The sequence below is a fragment of the Strigops habroptila genome, chromosome Z (genome assembly GCF_004027225.2).
Source record: "Strigops habroptila isolate Jane chromosome Z, bStrHab1.2.pri, whole genome shotgun sequence".
Classification (NCBI taxonomy): Eukaryota; Metazoa; Chordata; class Aves; order Psittaciformes; family Psittacidae; genus Strigops; species Strigops habroptila.
Window position 1 is genome coordinate 87,693,246 of NC_044302.2, and position 23,021 is coordinate 87,716,266.

The window sequence follows — 23,021 nt, forward strand, 5'->3', positions numbered from 1 at the left end:
GATCCCCGCCTCATTTAGTGCATGGGCTGGATGAAAGTGAACAGAAAAGGCAGTTGTTCAGCCCTGCTGATTCAGTTTCTGGCCACTCCTCTATTTAGTGCAAAACTTCTCAAGCCCATGCTGCACCCAGAATTAGTTTCTCATGGCATTCATCACAATGATATCTCAGATTTCCTAGGAATAGTAATGGATTTATATTGTGAGAGAGGAAAATATTTTATCCCTGCTTTTAATATATGAAAGGAAGGCACAAACAGAAAACAATTTGTGGCACATATCCATTAATCCTGGATATTAAAACAAACAGCTAAAGCCAAATTAATTATATTTTTAGTACTTTCCAAGATTAAGACTCTCACAATTTCCCATCTCTTTGCCTCTACTTGTGGTTAAACACAAAGAGAAGATTGAAAACTCTTTGTGTTTAAAAAGTATTAGCATTCCAAATGTGTATTTTAAATATACCGTGCTTACAGTAATAAAAAGAGGGCAAATAAGGGATACTGATTAAAAGTTAATTTAAGTAATAGGTCACATTACATTCTGAAACTTCATAAAAACTGGGGACAAATTCTAGAATTGAGTGGTTGTCCTGGGTTCAGCTGTAGCAGTTATTTTTCTCCTTCTTAGTAGCTGGTGCAGTGCTGTGTTTTCGAATTTAGCCTGAGAACAATGCTGATAACACCGATGTTTTTAGCTGTCCCCTTCACTTACACCCAACCTACATGTCAACAGCAAGTTTGTTGGCCTATATATATGGTTTTGAGTCAGGTCTATGGCTTTTGCCAGAATTAAAACCTTCCGTGTATATGGTTTGGGGATACGCCAGGCTGAGACACCCAAACCAGTTCTGAAAGGATTAACTTATTTATCAGAAGCCATTCAAGCAGGATTGCAGCTAAGCCTTCCAAGTTTGCCACCTTGACTACTTAGCCGGGCTAAGAAACAAGGTAGGGGTGCAGCTGAGGGGTCACCCTAAGCAGTTTCCATCACTGAAGCCAGCTGGAAGGTATCTCTGTGCCACATCAGAGAGTTAGCCACGACACTGCAGAAGGACACTGCAGCATGTCATAGTGTTGTGCAGAACAAGCAGCGTGGTAGCCCCAGGTCCCCTTCTCTGGCTGGGTGGAGCAAAATTGCAATGATCTCACAAAGCCTTTCTTCTCTGTCTTTCATCGTAGCTAGCTGGCTCCTGAACATACGTAAAGTTTGTTAAATTATCTCCACTTGCCGCCTTCTAAAGCACTTTGAGAGGATTAAGTCGTTATTAAAAGTATAGAGTTTCTTGCTCGAGGCTTTTTATATTGTGGGCCTCGTTGAAAAGAATATGGGAAACTATGTTTATTTTCTTTCTTAACACACTGACACATAAATATTGCTTAAACTTAAAGCATTCACTGTTAGGCAAAAAGGAAGTATGCAAAACGTCAACACAAATGTGAATGAAATGTGAATTAGATGGATACCAAGGGTTTTAAGAAACATTATACGATTTGCATTACTTCATTAATATTGCCAAATCCTGCAGCTCAAGCATCATGAGACAGACAAAGAAAAGAAAAATCAGCACTGACTTATTTTCCTGCCGTTTAATTCTTTTTTTGGCCCCATTCCTGATTTTCAAGGTCTTAGCAGGAAAAGCTGCCTGATCCCTCATTTGCGTGTGGGTGAGCTTCAGGTGGAAAACGTACACAACCCAGAGACACAGAAACCAGGACTCCCGTCCCCTTTTCTTGATGACAGAAGGGACACACTGCCAAGCTCCCTTGCCCTCTCCTGCATCTCAGCTTCTCTCAAGTTCTCCTGCCCTGGACAATGCTGTCACACACCTTCCATCTCATGCAGGTAAGACCAGTTTCTTCTTCTGTATTGATCCAAAGACACCCTTCTTTTTGTGTTCTCATTGCCTCCTTTCACCACCTGAGAAGTTCTCTGTACTCTTCTACTTGTTTTCTCTATTACTTCCTGTTCCCAATAATTATTCCTCTTTTCCTTCTTCCTCTGACCATGCTGTTCTGCCATTTGCTTTTGTGCTTCCTTGTTCCTTTCTCTTTTTACCCTTCTAAACTGTTCCCCTACTTCTGCATTCCTGCCCCTGGCACTTTCATTTTTATCCCTTTTTTAAAAGCTGCTCTGTTTAAACGCTCTTTTTTTTTTTTTTTTTTTTTGTGCAAGATTCCTAACTCTGTGGGTGACACCAGCAGAGGTTTTATGAGTCACCAACCACTGAGAAGACTTAGAATTCTTGTAATTTGTGTTCTACACTGTTTATCCCACAGCATTTTAAGTCAGGCCAAACATACCTTCCTTCTACCCTCAGTATTTTGGGGGGGGGGGTGTGTTCAGTACTTAAATTGGGATGATATATGTAAATAAATTTAAATTATTTAAATTTATTTATAGTTTAATAAAAAAGAAAAAAGATAAAAGAATGTATTTTCTACCCCATTCCTTTTTCTGCTCCTATATTCATAGCCATCTACTTGCTAGCAGCCATCTAAGGGAATGAAGCCTGTTCTAATGATATCCACTGACTGCTGAGCATCTCAGATATCCAAATATTTCAATATGGATACCATGATGTATAACAGCATCGCTATTAAAATGTTAGCCAGCCTTTGCCAGCCCATGCCCAAGGACAATGTTAATGTTAAATTAAAAAAAAAAAAGAAAAAAAAGAAAAAAAAAAAAAGACCATGAAGACCCACAAAAAAGTGTCTTCTGCCGCCACATGGATTTTGAATTCAATAGTGACAAATTATCCTTACATACAGCTCCAGCACTATTGCCGAAGCTTATTTGGCCTGAAACACTTAACATCTGTGGTTTTTAAAGATTTTTTCCTCAGGCCTAATTAATATGCCGACCATACCCAAACTCAACACCTGTTGCTTTTCACAGCTTCAATAGGATTACGCAGCGCAGAATGCTGTGAACAATCTTACATGAACGGGTGCCTGCGTGTGAGGTTGCACTAATTAACAATCTAGTTAGCAACCTGCCTAGTTAATCAGGAAGACTTGCTGCATCACTTGACATTCTGTTATTTTGCAGCTGGTTGTTGTTGCTTTAGTTTGACACTTATTGCTACTCTTCATACTTTTCTGCCATGCGCTGTATGTTCGTTTTTCTAATGTCTTCCTTTTCTGGATACTGAAGGAATATTAACATTTCACCTCTTTGCAATTAGTTCAGATTTTTACTGCTAGTTTTTATTTCTAGCTGGACTTAAGGGTACTATATTAATGAATTAACTTAGATTATGCTGTTTTTCAAAATCAGAGCAATTCCAGAAAAAAATATTTACTGAGATTAACATTGTGTTAGGAATTGTTTTTTCTTTAGCTAAATCACATTGCTTTTGCAATTTGTATTACTGATACTTAAAATATTACCTACAGAACTCCTTTTCCATAAAAACATATGCAGAAATACACCTATTGAAAAGGCTAGCACAGGAAAATATTAGGACTATGCCACATCAGCCAGGAGCACAACCACATCCCAAAAAGCAAACCCAGTGGAAGCAGCCTCTCTGGAGAGCAAACTGCAAATTGTCCCTTACAGAAAAAGCTGATTGGTAAACATGAGACCAAAAGGGGCAAATCAAAAAATCAACACATGGCTCAAAAGTTCAACAAAAAATATTCAGCATCCACCTAGACCTAGTGGTTACCCACTAGGGTCTTCTTTGCTTCACTTATTCTCTGCAATGCCCCAATCTGAGCAGTTTGGCAACCCCCCACCCTTGCCTATACCCAGACACAGCAGAGGCACAATACCTACACCCGTATCAATCACTTAAAGCAGTGCCAGGAAAAAAATATCCCTGGGCACTGGATGCTGATGGTCTTTTCTGTCACTCTGGCCAAACCAGACAGTTTTGGCTCAGGACCAGTGTGAGGCTGTACAGAGATGTCCCACCACATATTTACAGGATCTCCATGTCACCATGTCCTTCCCAAGCAACCCCATGAGCCAGCTGGATTCCCAAGGGAGCAGATGTGTGTAAAACGCAATATCCATGCTTTCACATTGCCCTTGTGTTTCAAGCCCACTGTCCTTCCTGATATCCCAAGGTCTGCTAGGTTTTCAACCAAGCTCTGGACGTGTTCATATTTTCTTGGATCCCCTGGCAGGGTCCAGGTCAAAGAGACACTCTTCCCAGGAGGCAGCTGGTTTTATACAAGGAAGAAGGAATTTTCCTATTTCTGCTCATTATTGTATTATAGAGACACACAAAATAAACCTCAAGAATGTCTTATTAAAGGACTTTGATTTATGTTGATCAAGCTGCAGCCAGCAGGGTCACCTTTTCCCCCTAGTTTCCTTTCCTGCATCCTCTGAAAACTCTGCCTTTTCAATCTTTCAGCACAACCCTCTCTCTAGTTGATCCTAGCACTTTCCATTGCACAAGAAGCACACAGGAAGCACGCAAACAAGCTGCAGCTACAGCTGATACCATATGCAGTATCAGACTGCATACAGTCTGATACTGTGGGTCTGATACAGTCCCACAGGCTGCTCTGTATCACTGGATGAAGACGCAGCGTGCAGGCTCGTACTCTTGTACACATACTATGCAGCACTTGGAGGTCTGAGAATGTGGGTGCCAGGCATCGTGCATGTCTGCTTAGTGCCTCTGTGTTACTTCGGAGTGATCACTGATAGTACAGAACTCCAAATAATGTAATTTGATATATTGCACCTTTGTCTAGCTGCCGAAAAATGTGTGATGATCTGGATTTGGTTGTCTCAGACTGCAGAGCTTCTAAACCAAATGCCCACTAGCACCTTTCTCGACCTGACTCTGAGCTTCTGCTGAGCCAGACACTTCTACAGCCTGAGATTTCTTTACATAAGAAAAACCAGTCCAAGCGATTCTTGCAGCATCAAATGGACAAACTAGTATATGGTCATCTGTGGTACAGAAGCCCCCATCCACCGCTGAGAGTATAGAAACATTTTAATATGGTTTTGAGATTAACGAGCCTCTGCAAACCTGCAGATGACACTGGAGATCTGTTGTTATGTGCTTTTACATTGTGCTTTGCAGGTGGGAAAGGAAGTATGCCAGCAGCTCACAGAAACTCTGCTTTCATACCATATCCCTGGCTTAGGGAGACTTACTTATCTATATAGAGAAGTTATAGTAACATAAAATTATAAACTAAGAGGTAAAGTTTTACTATTCTGATTCCCCATTTGGCCATTAAAACATACATTCTTTAACGTTATTTATTATACTTTGGTTTATTGTTATTTAGGCACTGAAAACCAAAAATAATAAATCAGAGGCCACCTTACGCTGGATCAACTGTAATTTGTGACACAGATAAGCCATCAGACAACTGAACAAGCTAGTTTTCTCTTTGGTATTAATTTCCCCCTCTAAATGCACAAAATAGCTCCCCCCTGCCTCAGCGTTTCTCCCCTCCTGCATACTCAGGAGCAACAGTGGCTGATGAAAACATGTAGAAAATTTGATACATAAGGAATCTTTATCATTTTTTATTTAATCTTTTGTGATTCTTTCCCCACATTCTTGGGGGAACAGAACATGGAAAAAGTTCCAAAAATAGATCCTGAAATGTCCTCTACTCTCACAGGGCAAGGAGTCCTCATACCAGCAATGACCATGACATTTTCAAGGCTGGATTTTCAAGGCTGGACTCATTTTTTGGCATGCTTTTTTTTTTTTTTTTTCTTCTTTCTTTTTTGTCCCAGCAGCTCCCTTGTATCTAAGTGGTAGTTATGGGAGGAGCATACTGGACATTTTTCATTTCACCATAACAAAAACTTAAAATTCTAGAGCCCAGAGAATTAGAGTTAGTAAGTGAAATATTTCTGTTATTAAAAGGTGTCTGCAGGAAGAAAGCTGCAAGAGTACTCCGGAGTTCAAACATTACTCCTCTCTTACCCTCGCTTGTTGGAAGATATTCTGTTTCTTTTAAAATACATTGTGTCCTTCTGTATCTGTAAGGGAAGAAATAAGTGCTGAATGGCACTAGCGCTTAGCATGAGGGTCCAAAGCGTTTCACATGCAGATTACACGTTCAAATCCAGTGCAGAAGTTTAACAGTGGCGCAACGCTTAGTGGTGTTTCAGACTTTAGGTGAAATTAACCAGTTCCAGCAGAATTTGTAATAAACAGGATACAATATTACTACCACTAGCAACAGTTGATTAGGCATTTTTCAGGAAGCCAAGGGTTCCCTGGACAAGAAATTTTAAAGGACAGCCCTGAGGCATATTGATGAAATTAATCAAGGAAGTTTATTATGCTTTGGTCCTGTGTTATGGATGGATATTTTACTGTTTAGGCCTCTTAATTTTGAGTAAAGCTGGGGTTCCTCAGGACCATTATCTTCGTATATAAAATAAAATCAAAATAAGAAAGTTGTTGGAATTTGCATTTTAAATTAAATATACTTGACATGTTCCCATTAAATTCTTGTACGTGTGTCATGAACTGATATGCCAGAAAGCTTTTATACTCTTGTTTTGTTAATTATTATTTTAATCTCCTAAATGAGTATTAATGTTTCAGACATGCACCAATCAGCATAAAAACTTCTTTAGAATTTTTGAGATGAAACTTAAATGTCCATGCATACTTAATAAAACCAGATCTTTATGAGTAATGCAGGACCTGAACTGAAAGATCTGAAGAGAGAAAAGGGAAAACTCAGCATGGAAAATGACATGAGTACGAAGCAGGAAAACAATTACCTGAGCTTGTGAAGCTGTTTTTGTACAGCTGGCTACTTCTACACTTCAATTTGGTTATTACTTGCTGCTTTTGTCCCTGAGAATCTGGAAGCCTGTGTGCAAGAACTTGCCTTGTCTATGGCTGTCTGAAGTGTCAGGACATGATGTAAGGTGCTACCTCCTCGTTTAAACTTTTGCCTAAAAAGGACAAGAGCAAGTATATGTAAGCATACTGTTTCTTGTAGCGAGACTTCTTTTCAAGTTCTGAGGGTTGTTTGTTTTTTCTTTTGCATATATACACGTTGTATTAGGTAAGTTTAACAAACATCAAGGTAAGAAATAGATCAATGCTTGAGACTGCAGAGAGACCTTTCCTGCATAAATCAAGAAAGCAATGAGAAGTCTTTTTCCTGTTTTTAATTGCTTCACACATTAAAAAGCAGAGTGCAGATTAAAACCCGGTGTACAAAGCTAATGGTCATGCCGCATCCACTTGAATTACTATCACATCACAAGTGCAGCTTAGAAAGGGAAAACCAAGCGGGCAAACCTCGTAAGAACAAAACCAAAGGGAAAAAAGTAATTTCACTTGACAGACCAAAACCTTCTGATGTGGTGACAGCACAGTTTATGCAGGAAGCCCGCTCCCAGCACAGCAAGCTCTTCGGGACAAGGAGGCGTTCGCCACGTTTTGCGGCGCAGCGGGGAAGCCCCGTCAGACCTCTCTCAGCTCCGGCCACTCGGGGCTGAGCTGCCCGATAAGCCCCGCAGCGAACCCCGGCGGCGGCCGCTGTTTCTCCCTCACCACCGAGGGTGCCCACCGCGGCGCTCGGAGCCGTGGCAACCGTGGCACTGACAGGCGGAGCCGCCCGCGACCGCCTCGGTGAGGCCGGAGGGGCGGGAGCTCTCACCGGCCCTCCGCTACTTGAGCCCCCACATCGGCGTCACCAGCGCCGCTACAACGCGGCAGAGCCCGCGGCCCAACCAATGCCGCCCGGCCCGGCCCGGCCCGGCCCGCCCCGACCCAGCCCCGCCCCGCCTCAGCCAGCCCCGCGGCGCGGCGGAAGGGAAGGAGGGAGGGGAGGGGCGGCGCGGGGGTGCCGGCCGTGGCGGCGGCTCCGTGGGCTGCTCCTCGCGAGAGCGGGCGAGGTTTCCGGTGTTGTGACTGCGGGGCCGTAAACATGGCGGTGAGTCTCCGCGCCCGCTCGTTGAGGCACCTCCGCATCCGAGGTAAGGGGCCAGGGCGGGCCGCGGCCGCACGCTGTGCCCTCGCCGGCTCTCGCACCGCGCTGCTGCCCAGCCGCACCCTCCCTTCTTTTCCTCCCTATCTCCTCCTCTGGCACCCTCCTCTCCGCCAGCCTAACGCGTTTCTCTCCCCCCGTCCCTGCAGGTCGGAACGACAGCGGCGAGGAGAACGTCTCCCTCGATCTCAGCCGAGGTACGGGCCGGGGGCCGGCGGGGCGCGGGGGTGCCGCCTGCCCCTCCCTGCGCGCCCGCGGCGGAGGGCGGGGGGGAGCCGCCGCCGGCGGCGAGCGGCCTGGTGCTGCGGGGCGGCCGCGGGGGCCCGGAGGGCGGTGGGGGGAGGCGGAGCGGGAGGGGGGTGCCGGTGCCCGCCGCCGGTGGGCTGCCCGGCGGCCTGTAGTGAGCGGCGCTGCCCGTAGGTGGAAGCCTCTGCTCAGCCCCCGCCGGGCACCATGGGGCCGTAGGGCTGGCCGTCCCTGGCCGCAGGCGAGCGGAGCCCCCTTCTGTAGGCAGCGGCTCTCCGGCCGCTCCTGGGGTTGTTTCCACACGAGGCTGTGCGTTGTACACCGTGCTGTCTGTTTACAGCTGCCGTCCCGCGCGGGACTGCCCGCCCCGCAGCCGTCGGCCTCGCCGCCGGGGCTCCCTCCGGCCGCCGGTCCGCTCGGCGGGTCGGGCCCTGCGGCTCGGGGGAGCACCTCTGCGGTGGGGCTGGACCTGCCGCCATCCCTTGTCGTAGACCCCTGCCTGTCCTAGGCCGACTGGCCACGGTGCTTGCCGTGAGCTGCTTGCTCTAACACCAGAAGGCACTTATCTCCCGTTTACTTGTTAGATTGTTCCAAACATCCTCCACTAATCTCGGATGTATGGGGAGGAACAGGGACACAGATAAGAGGAAGGAAGAAACAATAACATCTGCTACACACCAACTGGTTTCGTCTCAGGCAAATAGGAACTCGTTTCCTACTCAAATATTTAGTTCATCTTTCCTTGCTGAGGGCCAAGGTAAGGGTTAGACCCTCTCAAGGAGGTGAATAAAATGCAGAAAACGAACTGGCCCACTAGAAGCAATGACCTTTCCTGGTGCAGAAGATCTTGATCTGAGGGAGGGAATAAATTTGATCGTTGTAGTATAACTGTTCTGCTTCAGGAGATGCAGGACTGCAGCTATCCTGAATAGGTCCATTTTATGAGGAAGTAGGCAGGGAAGTGATAGAATCAATGAGACGACTGTGAAATGTAAAGGAAGTACAAATATTAGCAGCATCGATAAAGTTTTCAGCTTAGTAAGAGGCTGTACCAACAATTCCACCTCTACTTTTTTCCGTCAGTATGATAAGTGTTTAGAATTTTTTTTTATTAAGCAGTTTTGCCATGGGCTGAAAGCTGTGTCTCTGTGTACATGTCATGTTTGCAAGTACATTTTTGTTCCTGGGAAAAGTGCTGAGGTTTTTTCAGTTTAAAGAAATGGACTCTTACGTCTCCTCCCACCCTATCTCCAAATGGACATGACTGGGTTAGTGACATACTGTGTTGATTTTTGCCATGAGGTGTTTTCAGCCACCTACTGATTCCATGAGACTGTAGTAGTAGCAGCGCAACTACTTCATGTGTATCATATTATAAAAGAGGCTCTCGGGTAAGATGCAAAATAATTTTTAAATACAATAGAAAAAAAAGCTGTTTTGCATTGTGACTGCATATAGCCCCTATTTAAAAAAAAATATTGTGGTAGTTCCAATTGATTAACAAGCTGCTTTATATTTAGTTGTGAACCAAGTATCAAAAAAGTAGGGGTTTTGGGTTTTTGTCAGAGAAACTACAGCTGACTGATCAGTAGTCATATAGCTATCCATGGTAGGTATTAACCTCATTTTAAAGAGAAAGCAAAAGTAAGAAGTTAAAAAGTCTCAGCAGGACGTTAACTAGGCTAGATCATAACTTGATTTCCACACTGAGCACAGTGTTTGGGTTTTTTTCCAGCTGTTGCAGTAGTTACATAAGTGATTATTTTAAATATTTTAAATTGCTAGCCTCATTCTGTACTGACAATACACTGATCTGATTCACTGTGTTGAGCGAATCACATAGTTTTCCACAGGGCTCATGTTTTCTGTAACTTTAAAGAATATTCTAGTGGTTTTTGTTTCCCCAGTCAGCTGAACTTTGTTTTGATTAACATGAAATATCTGATTTGGGCAAAGTAGAGAATCACCATAAACAGTGCCTCAGACATATGGTTCTAGTTATAGTGTCCACTTTATTACAAACATGTGAAATTATGTTGGTATTGCCTTGTTTTGAACAGATTGCTATTAGTGATGGCTTGGCAGACATGACTTAGCATACAAGTTAGATCTTCACTAGTCCATACCTGTGGACTGTATACTAATTACAGTCTTTCCATGCAAAAGGCCAGTGCTGTTATTAAGTATTTCAGAACTAATAATAGATGGGGAGGGTGTTAGCCCTGTTTGTGCTGCTTCAGGTTCTACTTCTTCCTGGCTTTTTGTGCAGTAAGGCTGGGGGAATGCTTTGCTGCTTGTAGAGCTTATCTACCTTTCTCTGTGTGCTTTTTGTTTGCTCTTTCCTTTGCTGCTGTAGTTTGAGGGTTGCCCATGTTTTCCCAGGACTCACCATGTTGACCATGGCTTGTATAGTAGGGTTTCACTCTTTAGAGCCTTCTTGGTGCCCTGCCATTTTAAAAATGGTGTATAATAATGTTTATGAAAGACATTTTATGTAATGGTGCATTGTGATTATATGTGTGTGTGAACTCCTGTGTGTAAGACTACTCTGGATAAAGATTATAATGTAAGGTCTATGGTTTGCTGTTTCTCATTGGTTTGAGGATTTTTTTCTCCTTGGTGTTTTTGGTGGTTGTTGGGGTTTTTTGTTTGTTTGAGTTTTTTATTTGTTTGTTTGTTTGTTTCGCTTTGTGTTTTGGTTTTTAGTTTTGTTTTTTTTTTTTTTTCTTTTTTTTAACTCACGGGCCACTCAGTCCAGGCTGTCCTCCATCTTTTAAGAGGATTCTGGTAAATCTTCCATTTTTCCAAAAGAAAATTCTTTGGGACAGTAATTTTCTTAAGAAAATCAGTTTGCTGAAAGGATGATTGACTCTGGAAAAATTGTCCCCAGCACATGTCTTCTGTTGATTACAAATTGCAGTTAATAATTGGGATTCAGAGTACTCAGGTTTTGGCCTTGTGTTATATTACCTGCTCAGAATAGAACAGAAAAGGAAAAGGAGGACAGACTCCGCCACCAGTGCAACTCCCATTACAGTCATCTGGAAGGAATTAGCAGTGGGATGAGGCAGATTGGTTTAATTAGACTACTGAAATCAACCTCGTAACTTCTTAAGGCCAGAAAGGACAATTGGAGTTGCTGACTAGGTTAGTGCATTCAGTAGGAATTTTTGCACTGAGTCTGGTCATGGTTGTGTATGTAGTCACGGTACAAGTATTACATGATTTTAGCATAATTCATCTTGGTTTCTGACTGTTTTACAGGTATTCCAAGCTGAATTACAGAAATGTATATACCTCTCAAAGCTCAAAGCTCTGTAAAAGACTTGTGTAATCCACACTTCATTTGCTGCTAAGTTCTTTTCTCGCCTCTGTGGCTGAATCTCCCTATTCTCTTGGGTGACCAACATCTCTTGCGTTGTTCTGAGTTTCAGCTCTTGTCCTTGGGTGAAGGCCTAAGTAGTTTAGAACTTGGTAGTTGAAGAACCATATCTCACAGTGCTCTATCTGTAGTTAGGCTCCTTTAAATGTTCTTCGTTCAAGGGATCCCAGTTTTCTTGGATTCCTGTAGCTCTGAGCCTGCAGTGGCGTGAAGAACCTTTCATAAGCTTTAGAGAGATACAAGAGTAGCAAGTGCTGATGGTCAAGTACTATTCATGTCTCTGTGTCTTCATTTCCTCCGTTTTGGGGCAACAGTCTTCACTTTCTGGTACTGTACTTTTTAATTAACCAAAATGTACCTGTCTCCAACATCAGTACTTTCATTTATTATTCACAAACATGCATTACGAGGTAATGCTTAGATGTAGCAGCTCTTTTTGTACAGCCAATTCTCTCTACTTTGTAAATGTTGCGTCTTCTAGCTACATGAGACAGATGTGAACAAAGTAGCTGAGAAAGCTGCCTTTTTCTCCCTGAGAATGTTTCACAAAATTGGCTACTATTATCTGCAAAACTACCATTTTCCTTTTCTGCCTCTACTGTCCATCATTTTCTCCTATCATGTAGGTAAAAATAAAAGATACAGACGTTCCATATAATTCATGAGATCTGAACTGTATTATTTTTTGTAGTGTGCTTTCATCACTTTAAACCATGTTGTATTTGGTTCCATGTGCCCACATGGCAAAATGTAATGCATTGCATGCAGGGCAAACATCTCAGGATGCTATTTGCAGTTTACAGCCCACAAAAATGTCGGGCATTTTTAAGGGTTATTTGCGGGATAGTCAGAGAAGGCTGGATGAATTTAGTTTCCAAATCCAGCTTGAGATTTGATGACCATGCTGTTCCCAGCTTCCTTCATCAGTACGGAAGAAGCAGGAAGGGACACTGCGCACCTCTCTGATTACTGAGAGCCCAAGTAGTGGAGGAGGGAAAAAAACCCCACTTGTTCTGGAGTGGAGTGCTTGCAGCAAGGCAGTGGGGAACTGGGGCATAAATGGTATCTGCTGTATTCTTCCTTGGTGGCTCAAAGGCAATTCTTCCACACTAATGGCAAGACTTACAGAAAGCCTTTTAGTTCTTTTTGTACTCTTGCAGTACATGGTCTGGCTTGAAAAGGAAGGAGTGGGGCTACAGCACACCGTCAAAACATTACCTTAAAAATACACAAATAAACAAAATATGTGGGTACCTTTCACCCTTGCTTTGCAGTATGCCATCACTGTGATGGGTAACCATAGCAGAATACTTGTGTTAGATCAACACAGAGAAACAGCTAGTTTTTTGCTCCCTGATTTGTGAATCTATGGAAAAAGCTGTAATAGGAGCAAGAAAATAATTAATAACATTTTTTTCAGTTCTGAGATACAAAAGAACAGCCTGAAAAACAGTGGAGAGAGATCTTGTCTTGCTGTCTGAGAAATTTTCTACTGCATTATTCTTTTATATTGATTTTTTTTATATGCGGACACCAAAAAGGAACCGATTGGTGATAGTGGCCTGCCAACTTTTTGGGTAACGTGTTACCTTTTGTTAGGTTTTTAAAGTAAAAAGAGGTACAGGTGCAGGGTCTATACGCTCTGCAAAATGAAGCATGCACTTAGCTTTCCTGTTTGTACTTGCCCTTTAGCTGACTATTGTTTTGGTGACTAGAGTACACTGGCCTAGTTAGATTAATGACTCTTGTGTACCTTTGGCTTTGCTTTCTAAAGTATTACTACTTTTACAGTTTTAAAACTTCAGAGTTACTAAGATGGTGTGTGCTTAGAATATTTTCACTTTTCATTTCTTGAAAACAGGAACAGTGTTTTTAATGAAGAACAAACTTAACAAAAGGCAACTTAAAAACCTTCCAACTTGCTTACCTAGTGTTAAGGTATCTGTAGGAGCTGGGCACTACCATGTCTTTCAAGATCTGCGTTCATATCAGTCTCTAAAGTTTTTATGTGCAGCATCTCTAGATTTGTTTTTGTGGGTGGGTTCTTTATTTTTTTGCTTTTGTGGTTCAGAGTAGTCAAGAAGTGTCAGCCCTCATTCTGAAGGGCAGAGAATAAAATGACTGTCCTAATATCTTATAGTTTCTATTTATATTTGACAAAAGAGATTGTTCTGCAATTTGGATTGGTATGAGTATCTTCTTAGGTGTTTAAGCTGTGCTGTATTTCCACAGCATTATAGTATTCTACTTCCTACCCTCTCCCCCACACCCCACAGAGTCATTTGAATCTTACGAATCTCAGAACCTGTTAAAGTACCAATATCTCTAGTTCCTGCCTTCTTGATATGAATGTTTTAGTCTTTGTCATAAATGTTCCTCATTTTTCTTTTTCCCTTCCCTCCCTTCCCCTCTACCCCACCCCCTTTTGAGATTAATGCTATGCTTAGTTTCAGGATTTTTTTTTTGTCAGAGTCTATCCAGTGTAGATGCTGTGTAAAGAAACACACCCCTTATCATAATTACAGTAAATAAGGAAGCTATGTCAACGATGGCCTTCCCAGAAAGAAATACATCACTTACTTGCCCAATCTCATGACCTTCGTGCATACTTTACCAATTACCTAGCAGTCTCATAAGTTTGCCCCTAATAACATAGAAGAGATAACATAACTCAACATCAGGTAGAGTTTTCTCTTTCAAGTGAGGAAAAAGTGAAATAGTCAGTTATAATGAAAACCTGCTGTTTTCCAACTGTTTATATCCATACAAACCCAAATACTGCAGAAAAGAACAGGGTGGCTTGAGAATTGATATTGAAATGATGGCTGACTAGTTTGGTGGAATGTACTGAAAAATGAGGTAAATTTTTTAATCTTAAATGCTAATTGAGATTCCTGCCTGAGACTTTTTTATTTTGAAATAATAAATGACACGAGTCATCTACCTTAAAACCAGCTAGTTTCTTACAACTAAGACATAAGCATGTGACTTGAGGCTGTGATAGCTACACAAAATGTTAGATAAAATAAGAGGTTTGCTTTTCATTGCAAGTGTTTTTAACTGCAGGCAGGCAGGTGCTTATACCATAGTGTAGATGAATTTGCACACTGAACAACACTCCTGCGATGAGTTCTGATACAGAAGGGAAGGTGCCATAACACCTCTACACAAGTGCTGGCTGATACATGACAAATTGTTTTACTGGATATATTTTGTTCTAGTTTTTAAATCTGTAGCTTCAATGTATTCGTGCACAGTGGAGAATTTTTATTTTTATTAATTTGTTAACCACCTGTTATAGTGATGGAGAATTTGGATAGAATGAATCAAGAAAAAAGCAAGAGTTAACATAACCTCAGAGCATGATTAGTGAAGAGTGTATTCTCCAGATCTTTACATCTGATGAAGAGAAGGAACGCTGGTAAAGATGTATAAGAGAGAAAATGGATTTTTTTTTTTTTTTAAAGCAAACAAACAAGAAAACAAACAAACAACAAACCCAAACAAAAACAAGCACCCCCCCCAAAATCCAACAAAACCAAAAACCACCAAAACAATGAAACCAAGCCCAGAGAACAAAAAAATCCTACTTACAATTGTATTTTCTTAGTTATGCAACCGAATTTTACTGTTAGCACATACCTCAAAGCTCTGTAGGACTCACATTCTTATATTCACCAGTGTAGCAAGCTCAACAGTGGCATGAATAGTTTTGGGTAAGTAATTATTATGAGAAATCTCTTCTCCTAAATTCTACCTGAAGAGTGATATCCTTGGAATCAACATTGTTCATTAATTAATTAGTCTGAGTGATAGATTCTGTTCCTAAATTCACTGGTTTTGTTCTTCACTATCTAGACTTGACTAAGCTCATTTTAGTCCAAATGCTACTTACTGCTATGGTTTTGGTGACATCTGACCATTTATTCAGGTAGCTGTTCCTGTAGCAGTTCAGAAAGCTGGTTTTACTGCATTTATTTTATTTACTATGTAGAAGTTAAATATGCTTCATTGTTTGAAATGTAAAATGAAAAGCACAAAGATTTTGAATTCCCTTTCAGCTGGAGAGATGGGTAGTTAAAGAAATTCATGCTGTTTATCAGTGGTACTTTGAGTAACCTTGTGAGTCTCAGACAAAAAGGATGGCAAAACGGTAAAAATGAGCTAGGACAGCTACTCACCCGTATTTCAAATGGCTGCTGTCAGTTAGTTTGGTTAAAATGAGAGAGGTACATTTCTATACACCATCTGCATAAATTTCACAACAAATAAACTACAGCTGTTGATTTAAGACTACAGAATGATTACTCAGAGATACTTTACATAGAGGTAAGGTATTTAAAGCAAAACAATATGGGCTTGATTTGTGCAAAAAACATAAAAGAGTAACAAAGAATAATTTCATTAGTTGCTTCATGTAAAATGTGTAGTGAACAATACAGGGATTTTGTTTGGGTTTTTTTCAGCTGCATAAAAGATTGATTTTCTGCTTGAAGTGTACACAGACTACACAAAAATACATGTATTAAATAACTACTTCATACAGATAGATTACTATCAAGAACAGCTGTTGCCTGAAAGTTAGTTTTTTTGTGTGTTTTTTTTTTTTTAAAAAGGTTAGATCTATAATCTTTTTCCTTTGTTACCTTCTGAGTATCAGTGATGTCAGAATTCAGCTTTAGTAACCTCATATCTAGAGAATTTAGGATGTGTTCATCTCCTCTGTGCAAACCATATGTGATTCTTGTGGGTAGACTTACTGAGTGGTTTTTTTGGTTTTTTCTTTGGGTTTTTTTTTTTTTTTCATGAAATATAAAAAAAAAAGAAATGGAAAAAAAGTTAGTGTTTACATAAATGCGGTGTTTCCATCTCAGTTTTTGGGGTTAGCCTGTTACTTCAGTGGGATAGACTTTTGTAAGTTGAAATTGACCAACGAATTAGGTGTTGTCTGTGTTTAAAGAATCACACTTATATATTGTTGTGAAATTCATGAATGTGGTCCTTCCTGTCCCTTCTCTGAAAATGACCTTTCCAGGAGAAAGAGTAAAAGTCTTGAACAGTCACAGCAACAGACAGATGAGACCTGTCCTGTCTCTGGTGCAAAGGACTGGAGTTCCCAAGCATCATCAATCTGTGTGCTATTCTGAAATCTTCTGGTTATAGCATTTTAAGGGGGTAGTTGTCATATCATACATTTTTCGCAGTTTAAAGGTTTCCTGCTGCAGATAGTGCTGTTTGCGGATTACTTGCAGTTTCTAGTTGTGCACCTTTATTAATGTTTGAGCATGTTATTATTTTGCTCCTTCATGTCTTGCCAAATTGGCCTTCGTGTCTTCGTCGGCAAACTGGGTGATCCTACAGCCGCTTTGCTTTTTTTTTCCTGAAACGACACCCTGTGTAACAAGGCATTTCTGGGGACAGAGCCTGCCTCCTGGCAGCATGGAGTGTATCTGCAAGGGCCATTTAACTGGACAACATTTATGAATTTGGATTCTTGAACAAATTAAAATGATGCAGAGAAGACTCTGTTAATTGGGAATATACTCAATATATTCATATATATCAAAATGATCCTTTTTCTCCCTTTCACAAATTTTCTTCTAACGTTGGTAATACTGTTACCAACTTGCTTGTCAATTTGGGAATATTCAGAGGAATACATGATCAGAATGCAGAATTGGTGGCAGAAAAAAAGAAGAAAATGAGTTGGAGGAATTGAAGATAATTTTCTAAACCATTACAATAAACTCACATACACCATTCAAATTCATAGCTGATGTTCTGGAAAGTATAATTTGATTTGTATACCAACATAACCAATGTTATGGCTTATTCTCCAGCCTTTTACTGGCTTTTGAATGTAAGAACAGCTGTACTGCTCCAGCCTTGTGTCCTGTCTCTGACAGAAGCTGATAATTAATGCAGAGGAGAGAGTTATAACAACAGGGCAAAGAAACACATAGTCACACTGCTATGGAGTGTTCTCTGGCCTCCAGCATTTTGTGCCTCCGTTTGTGTTCATTTTGTTGTCTTGTTTCTTTCCCTCTTCCTTTTGAACATCAAGACTTTGGAAAGTTTTAGAGAAAGTTCTTCTAGAGTTTGTAACTGTGTATTCTAGAATTTGTGTTTCTGTTTAATACAGGGTCATAATGAAAGAAATTTTGTTAGGACAGTACAATCCCTGCTTGGTTTTAGTCATCGGGTATATAAAGACTGTATATACCAAGAGTGATTGCTAAGATTCTTGGCATTAACATCATGTCTTCCTGAGAGTTGAGGACCTAGTGTAAATGTAAAGGGAGGACTAAATCAAACATTTGTTCTCTATGAATAGGCAAGTTATTTAAAGAAGAGGGTTTTTAAACCTGCCTTGGTACCTAACTTTAATACTATATTCATAATTGGTCTCTGGGGAAATTCATGCAGGTCAGTAGTTTGTGTAATGCTATAAAGCAGTGAAAGAATAGTTTATCAAAAGATATATGTAATTAATTTTTAAATTGTCATTGTAGCTATTCTTTGGAATGGTCCTTCAGTTTTCTCTTTCTGTGTTCAAAATTTAAAGGTATTTTAGGTTTAGCAATGCCAAATAATTTGTGGCCCATCTTCAGCTTTGTTCTGTGCTTCTATTGAAGTAGTAATACTGTAGCTTTAGATGGTAGAAAAGCTGTTAACATTTCAACTATAAAACCTGTTTTTCAGAAGTTTTAGCAGTAAATCAACATTGTCTACAAATCTGACATAACAAGATCACACACTGGGAATAACTAACATAATTCCAAGTGTGGGAATGTAGGGATGGCTCTTCTACGCATGTAATCTCAGGCTCTTGGTTAGAAGTAGTGCTCTAAGACTGTAATTTGGAATGTGGTCCGTCCTTGAACTGCTGTCATTGCTTCAGGATGATGGCAACACCAGAATGAGTATTTCCTGTCATCTTTACACATACTTAAGAATATGAACAAAATTACCTTTTAATTTAAAATACTCTATGCACATCTGCAAAAGAGAAATCTATACATTTACAGTAGGCATTCAAACTTTACTTTCCTGTTTATTTACAGAACGTCATATGTGCATGTCTGGATGTACAGAGCTAACTATGAAGGCTTAGACTCCTAAGTGTAACCCTGGTAGAAGACTTTCTTCTTATCTGAGGTTCTAGCGATTGCTGATTCTACCTTGGATATTCTGTCTTTTGCACTGCTTACTATTTATTAGATTTTTCTTGTTTTGTGTGTGAAGGTTAATTGCTACCTGGTTGATGTAGGAAGAACAGTTCTTTTGCTTTCTTTGCTGACTGCCATGAAAGAGACGAGGTCTGGTTCTTTTTTTCCTACGTTACTGAGCCACTTTCATCTGTTCATAGCTTTTTTTAAGCAGCAAGAATGAGAATAATCTGAGTTCTTATCTGTTGTTTCTGTTTTCATGAACATGAACAACTTCTTTGTTACTGTATTCAAAATAAAGTGCTTTTTGTATGGATTACCTATAGAAGCTATAGGAATCAAATCTATCTCTAGGTACATTCTACACAAATTGCTGGGTTTGATCACCTGTACTTTTCAAGGGGATGCTCTCGATTGCTAAGATTTCTTATACATTGTGGGTTTTTCTAAAATCTAAAATTTACGAGAATTATTTCGCAACACATAAACATCACACTATGCCAGTGCAAAATATTTTTCACCTTAACTGATTCAGGTGTGATAAAAGCATTTTAATAGTGATCATAGAGGATGTCTGTCAGGCTTAGTATTCAGTACATTTTTCAACATAATAGTAGCTATCTAAACTTGATGCTACAAACAGTTTATGTGTTTTTTACCTTGTATGTCTAGACTGAAGGTATATCTCCATTTACGTTACTGTGGTTTTGAAAATCAGGTTGAATGTAAATTGTTCACTAATTTTTTTTCAATCTGGTGTGGGGAAGCTGATGCATCAGTATAAATAATTCAGGAGTCACGTCTGTCATGCAGTTTGCTTTATGTGGCTTTCTCTTCTCCTTTTGTTCTCAGAACTTGGCTGTTTTTCTGTCAGTTTCCACATTTTGAATTAGATGTAAATTAAGAATACTTCATGTTATGACAGATTACATAATTGTCCTGATTACTTTTTTTAAGCAAGTTGATGATGGCAGGATATGCCTCCTCATTGGTGTTTCATTTCATTATTAAAGGTGTTGATAAAAAGTGTTGTAGCAGATTGATTACCTGTCACCTAGGCTTATATAGACACCTTTAACTAACTGATTTCTAATATTTCATTGCTTTTATTAACTGATAACTCATTACTATTTCAGTAGGAATGAAGAAAAGTGCATTAATGTTTCTAGTTGGTGTGTGTTTCACTCAACTTCCTTCATTTTGGCAGCATGTAGTTTAACAAGCCACTAAGAACAGCTTTGCAACATACAGTTGCCTAGCACTTAGACTTTAAAAATGTCTAATGTAGAGGTTTATAGTAAGTTCACCAGGATCATCCATTTATTTCTTTCAGTAAGAGGAAGATATCTCTTGTGTTCTTAATCAATGATGAAATGCTTAACTGTACAACTTCCTCCTTTAAAGGAAGTCTTTAGGCATATTTAGTCTCTTATTTCACTTTTGGCACTGTGATTCCAGTAGGTGTGATAGCAGCTGCTAGTGCAGTCTCTCACGTCAGAGTTTACTTACTGTATGTAGATACTGTCCTAGCGTCTACCAAGTGATGCATATAAATTTTACATGCCTCAGTTTAACTTATTATGCCTGACTTCAGAGTTCCTAAATTACTTGTTTGCTAGAGCCTACCATTCTTTTTGTTTGGTGGTTGTTTTTTTTTTTGTTCACATATGCGTAACAGAATAGTTAACTGGCATGCTGCTAGTGTACTGAATGTTGTCAAACAATTCTGCTAAATCTGTCAGGGGAAAGGGGTTGTCACTTGTGCTAATACAGCTATTGCTGGTCCTGTTTCATCCCTGCATTAGATGCAGCGCTGGCTGTTTTGTGTAGCTGGAGCTCTGTGGTATTCTTTCTCTTGGGAGAATAGGATCTGTCAGAACGCATCATGATTCTCACTGAGGAAGAACAATGTCACAGTCCTGTAGGGGTGAAAAAATGATTCAAGCCCTAAAAGGTTATGAGAGTTCAAAAACAAAACAACAGCACAACTTTGAAGACTTTTAATATACATACATCTGTGAATTACTTTGAGTCATAGAGAATCGTGAAATCCTTGAGGATAGGGTTTTAAAGACACCAGTGTCGCTCTGTGCTAAAGATTATCTTTGTATGTACTGGATGTTAGTTGTCGCAAACAGTTGTGGGTAAGAAACTGTTTTGTGTATCAGAAGTACACAAAACAGATACCTGCTACTTAAAAGTGGTTGCTGTCTGAAAAAGAAGGCAGGTACACAGAAGATGAGACAGTAACGATCAACAAGCTAAGCTGTTCTTGCAAAATACAAGTGTGCTGGCTCAAAATGTTTGTATATATCAAGTTTTTAGATGAGAGTTGAGGCAAAGTGGCTTTATGTTCATCAGTGGGGACAATTTGTCAAGGAAAAAAAAAAATTCTGACTTTTTTTCTAACAAGTCCCTTCTGGAAAGGGTCTGTCCTGCTTCCACCACTCTAGCTGTGAATGGCTCATTAGCACAGCCACTTCTACATGGATTTTTGTAAGACTTTAGTATTCAGTTTGACTCAGTAACACAACAGAAAACTAACATAGCCAAAGAATTAAAAGTATGCTGCTGAGTTAGTTAGAATTATTTTAATGTGAAGTTGATAGGTGCTGGAGTAGTGTAAAGGGTAGAGTGTATCATACAGTGGGAGGGAGTAGAGGGAAGGAAAGTGCATCTTTTGGCAGAAGAAGTAAGATCAGCTCAGTCATTTTGCGCAGCTCCACCCTCAGAGAAGTACCATGCCAAAGAATGTGAAGATACTTATCTTTTGCTATGGGCCAGCTCGAGATCATGGAATCATTTATGTTGGAAAAGACCTTTAAGATCGAGTTCAGCCATAAACCTAACACTGCCAAGTCCAGCACTAAACCATGTCCCCGAGTGCCACGTCTAACATGTCTTTAAAGTACCTCCAGGGATGGTGACTCAACCACTTCCTTGGGCAGCCTGTTCCAATGCTTGAAAGCCCTTTTGGTGAAGAAATTTTTCCTTATGAGTCAGCATATCAGTAATAAATGAGGTAAGTCAGGAAAGAATAGACTTTTGAGGGGTCTTAAAATTATAACAAGGAGCTTCTTTGTCTTTTTTTGGATAGAAAAGTAAAAACTTCTGAAGAGCTAAAGAGTAAGGGTTAACCAGAGCTAAGTAATCTCTGCAGCAGTGGTCTGAAGTGGGGTCCTAAAAAAAAACAAACTAAAAAACCCCATGCAACCACCCAACCAAACAAAAAAACCCCAAACCCAAAAGGCTTTGTCAACACCAGCATGAGCTGTTGAGAATGAAATTTTCAGGCCATGATGTTTCTTGTTTTGGGAGATCAGTTTCATTTTGTGCCGTGTTTTTTCCATTTCTGCGTTAATCAAAGTTCTTCAGTGCTGTTGCATGAGATTTTGTGACAGGAAGATGTGCAGTGCTGGATCTGAGCTTTGATTACGGGAAAGCCACATGGCTTAGTTGGTAGAATCCAGAATGTATTTAGTCTTTTTTTAAGCCTATTTTAATGAAAGGGACAGACTAGCAAGAGACTGTATCTGAATTTGTGAAGTCATCTATTATTTTGTTAAAATTTTTTACATGTGCCACATGTGGAGTTCTCTTAGGCCTGCCTACCTTCCCTGTTGGCTTTTTTTTTAATAAAGATGAGTCATGCTTCAGTAACTAAGTAAATTTGCTACTTCTTTCTAATATATGATGAATTGCCAGAAGAGGAAAAACAGGATAGCCAGTCTTTCCTTGAATTTAATATGTCACAATTTTTTTAACTTTTTTGCAAGATGTTTTTTGCAAGAAGGTGGTTCTGAAGTTTAAAACAAGACTTGAACTGACAAGACTTGGCTGAAAAAGCTTCTGCAGTCTTAGTTCTTTCTGTAGTAGTATGGTATTAGCGGGTATTTATTTCATTACTATCTTGTTTTATCTGCAGCAGTAGTGCTATTGATATAATCAAAGTCTGAGCCAGCTAATGCGCTGTATTCATATTATCAATTTACTAGTGGAAACATCTGCTGTGTTCTCAATTTTCTCACAGTGTTGTTAGATCTTACACTGTAGTCTCCACTTTGCTTCAAATTACTTGTCTGCTGATGAAGCTTCTGGGAAATACCTGGCTGCTCTGCTAAACACTGTGAAAATTGCTTTCCTCAAACTTTTCTGTCCCTCAAGAAATGAGAGTTTTTTTCAGCACGAAGAGGACTCTGTGAGGAGATATTGCTGTAATTGCAGTTTTTCACACACATGTAGAGTAAAATGATCTTAATGTGCATTTTAATC

At 40.2% G+C, this 23,021-nt stretch overlaps 1 protein-coding gene across 3 annotated transcripts in view; it reads left to right on the forward strand.

Annotated features, from left to right (window-relative positions):
- The first annotated feature begins 7,778 nt into the window (after positions 1-7,778).
- Positions 7,779-23,021, forward strand: part of RICTOR (RPTOR independent companion of MTOR complex 2) — a 90,454-nt gene continuing 75,211 nt past the window's right edge. For all 3 annotated transcript variants that reach the window (XM_030511744.1, XM_030511745.1, XM_032919636.1), the window contains exons 1-2: positions 7,779-7,941; positions 8,102-8,149. In XM_030511744.1, the coding sequence (XP_030367604.1) occupies positions 7,893-7,941; positions 8,102-8,149 (97 nt within the window). In that variant the 5' untranslated portion in view covers positions 7,779-7,892. The remainder of the gene's footprint in view (positions 7,942-8,101; positions 8,150-23,021) is intronic.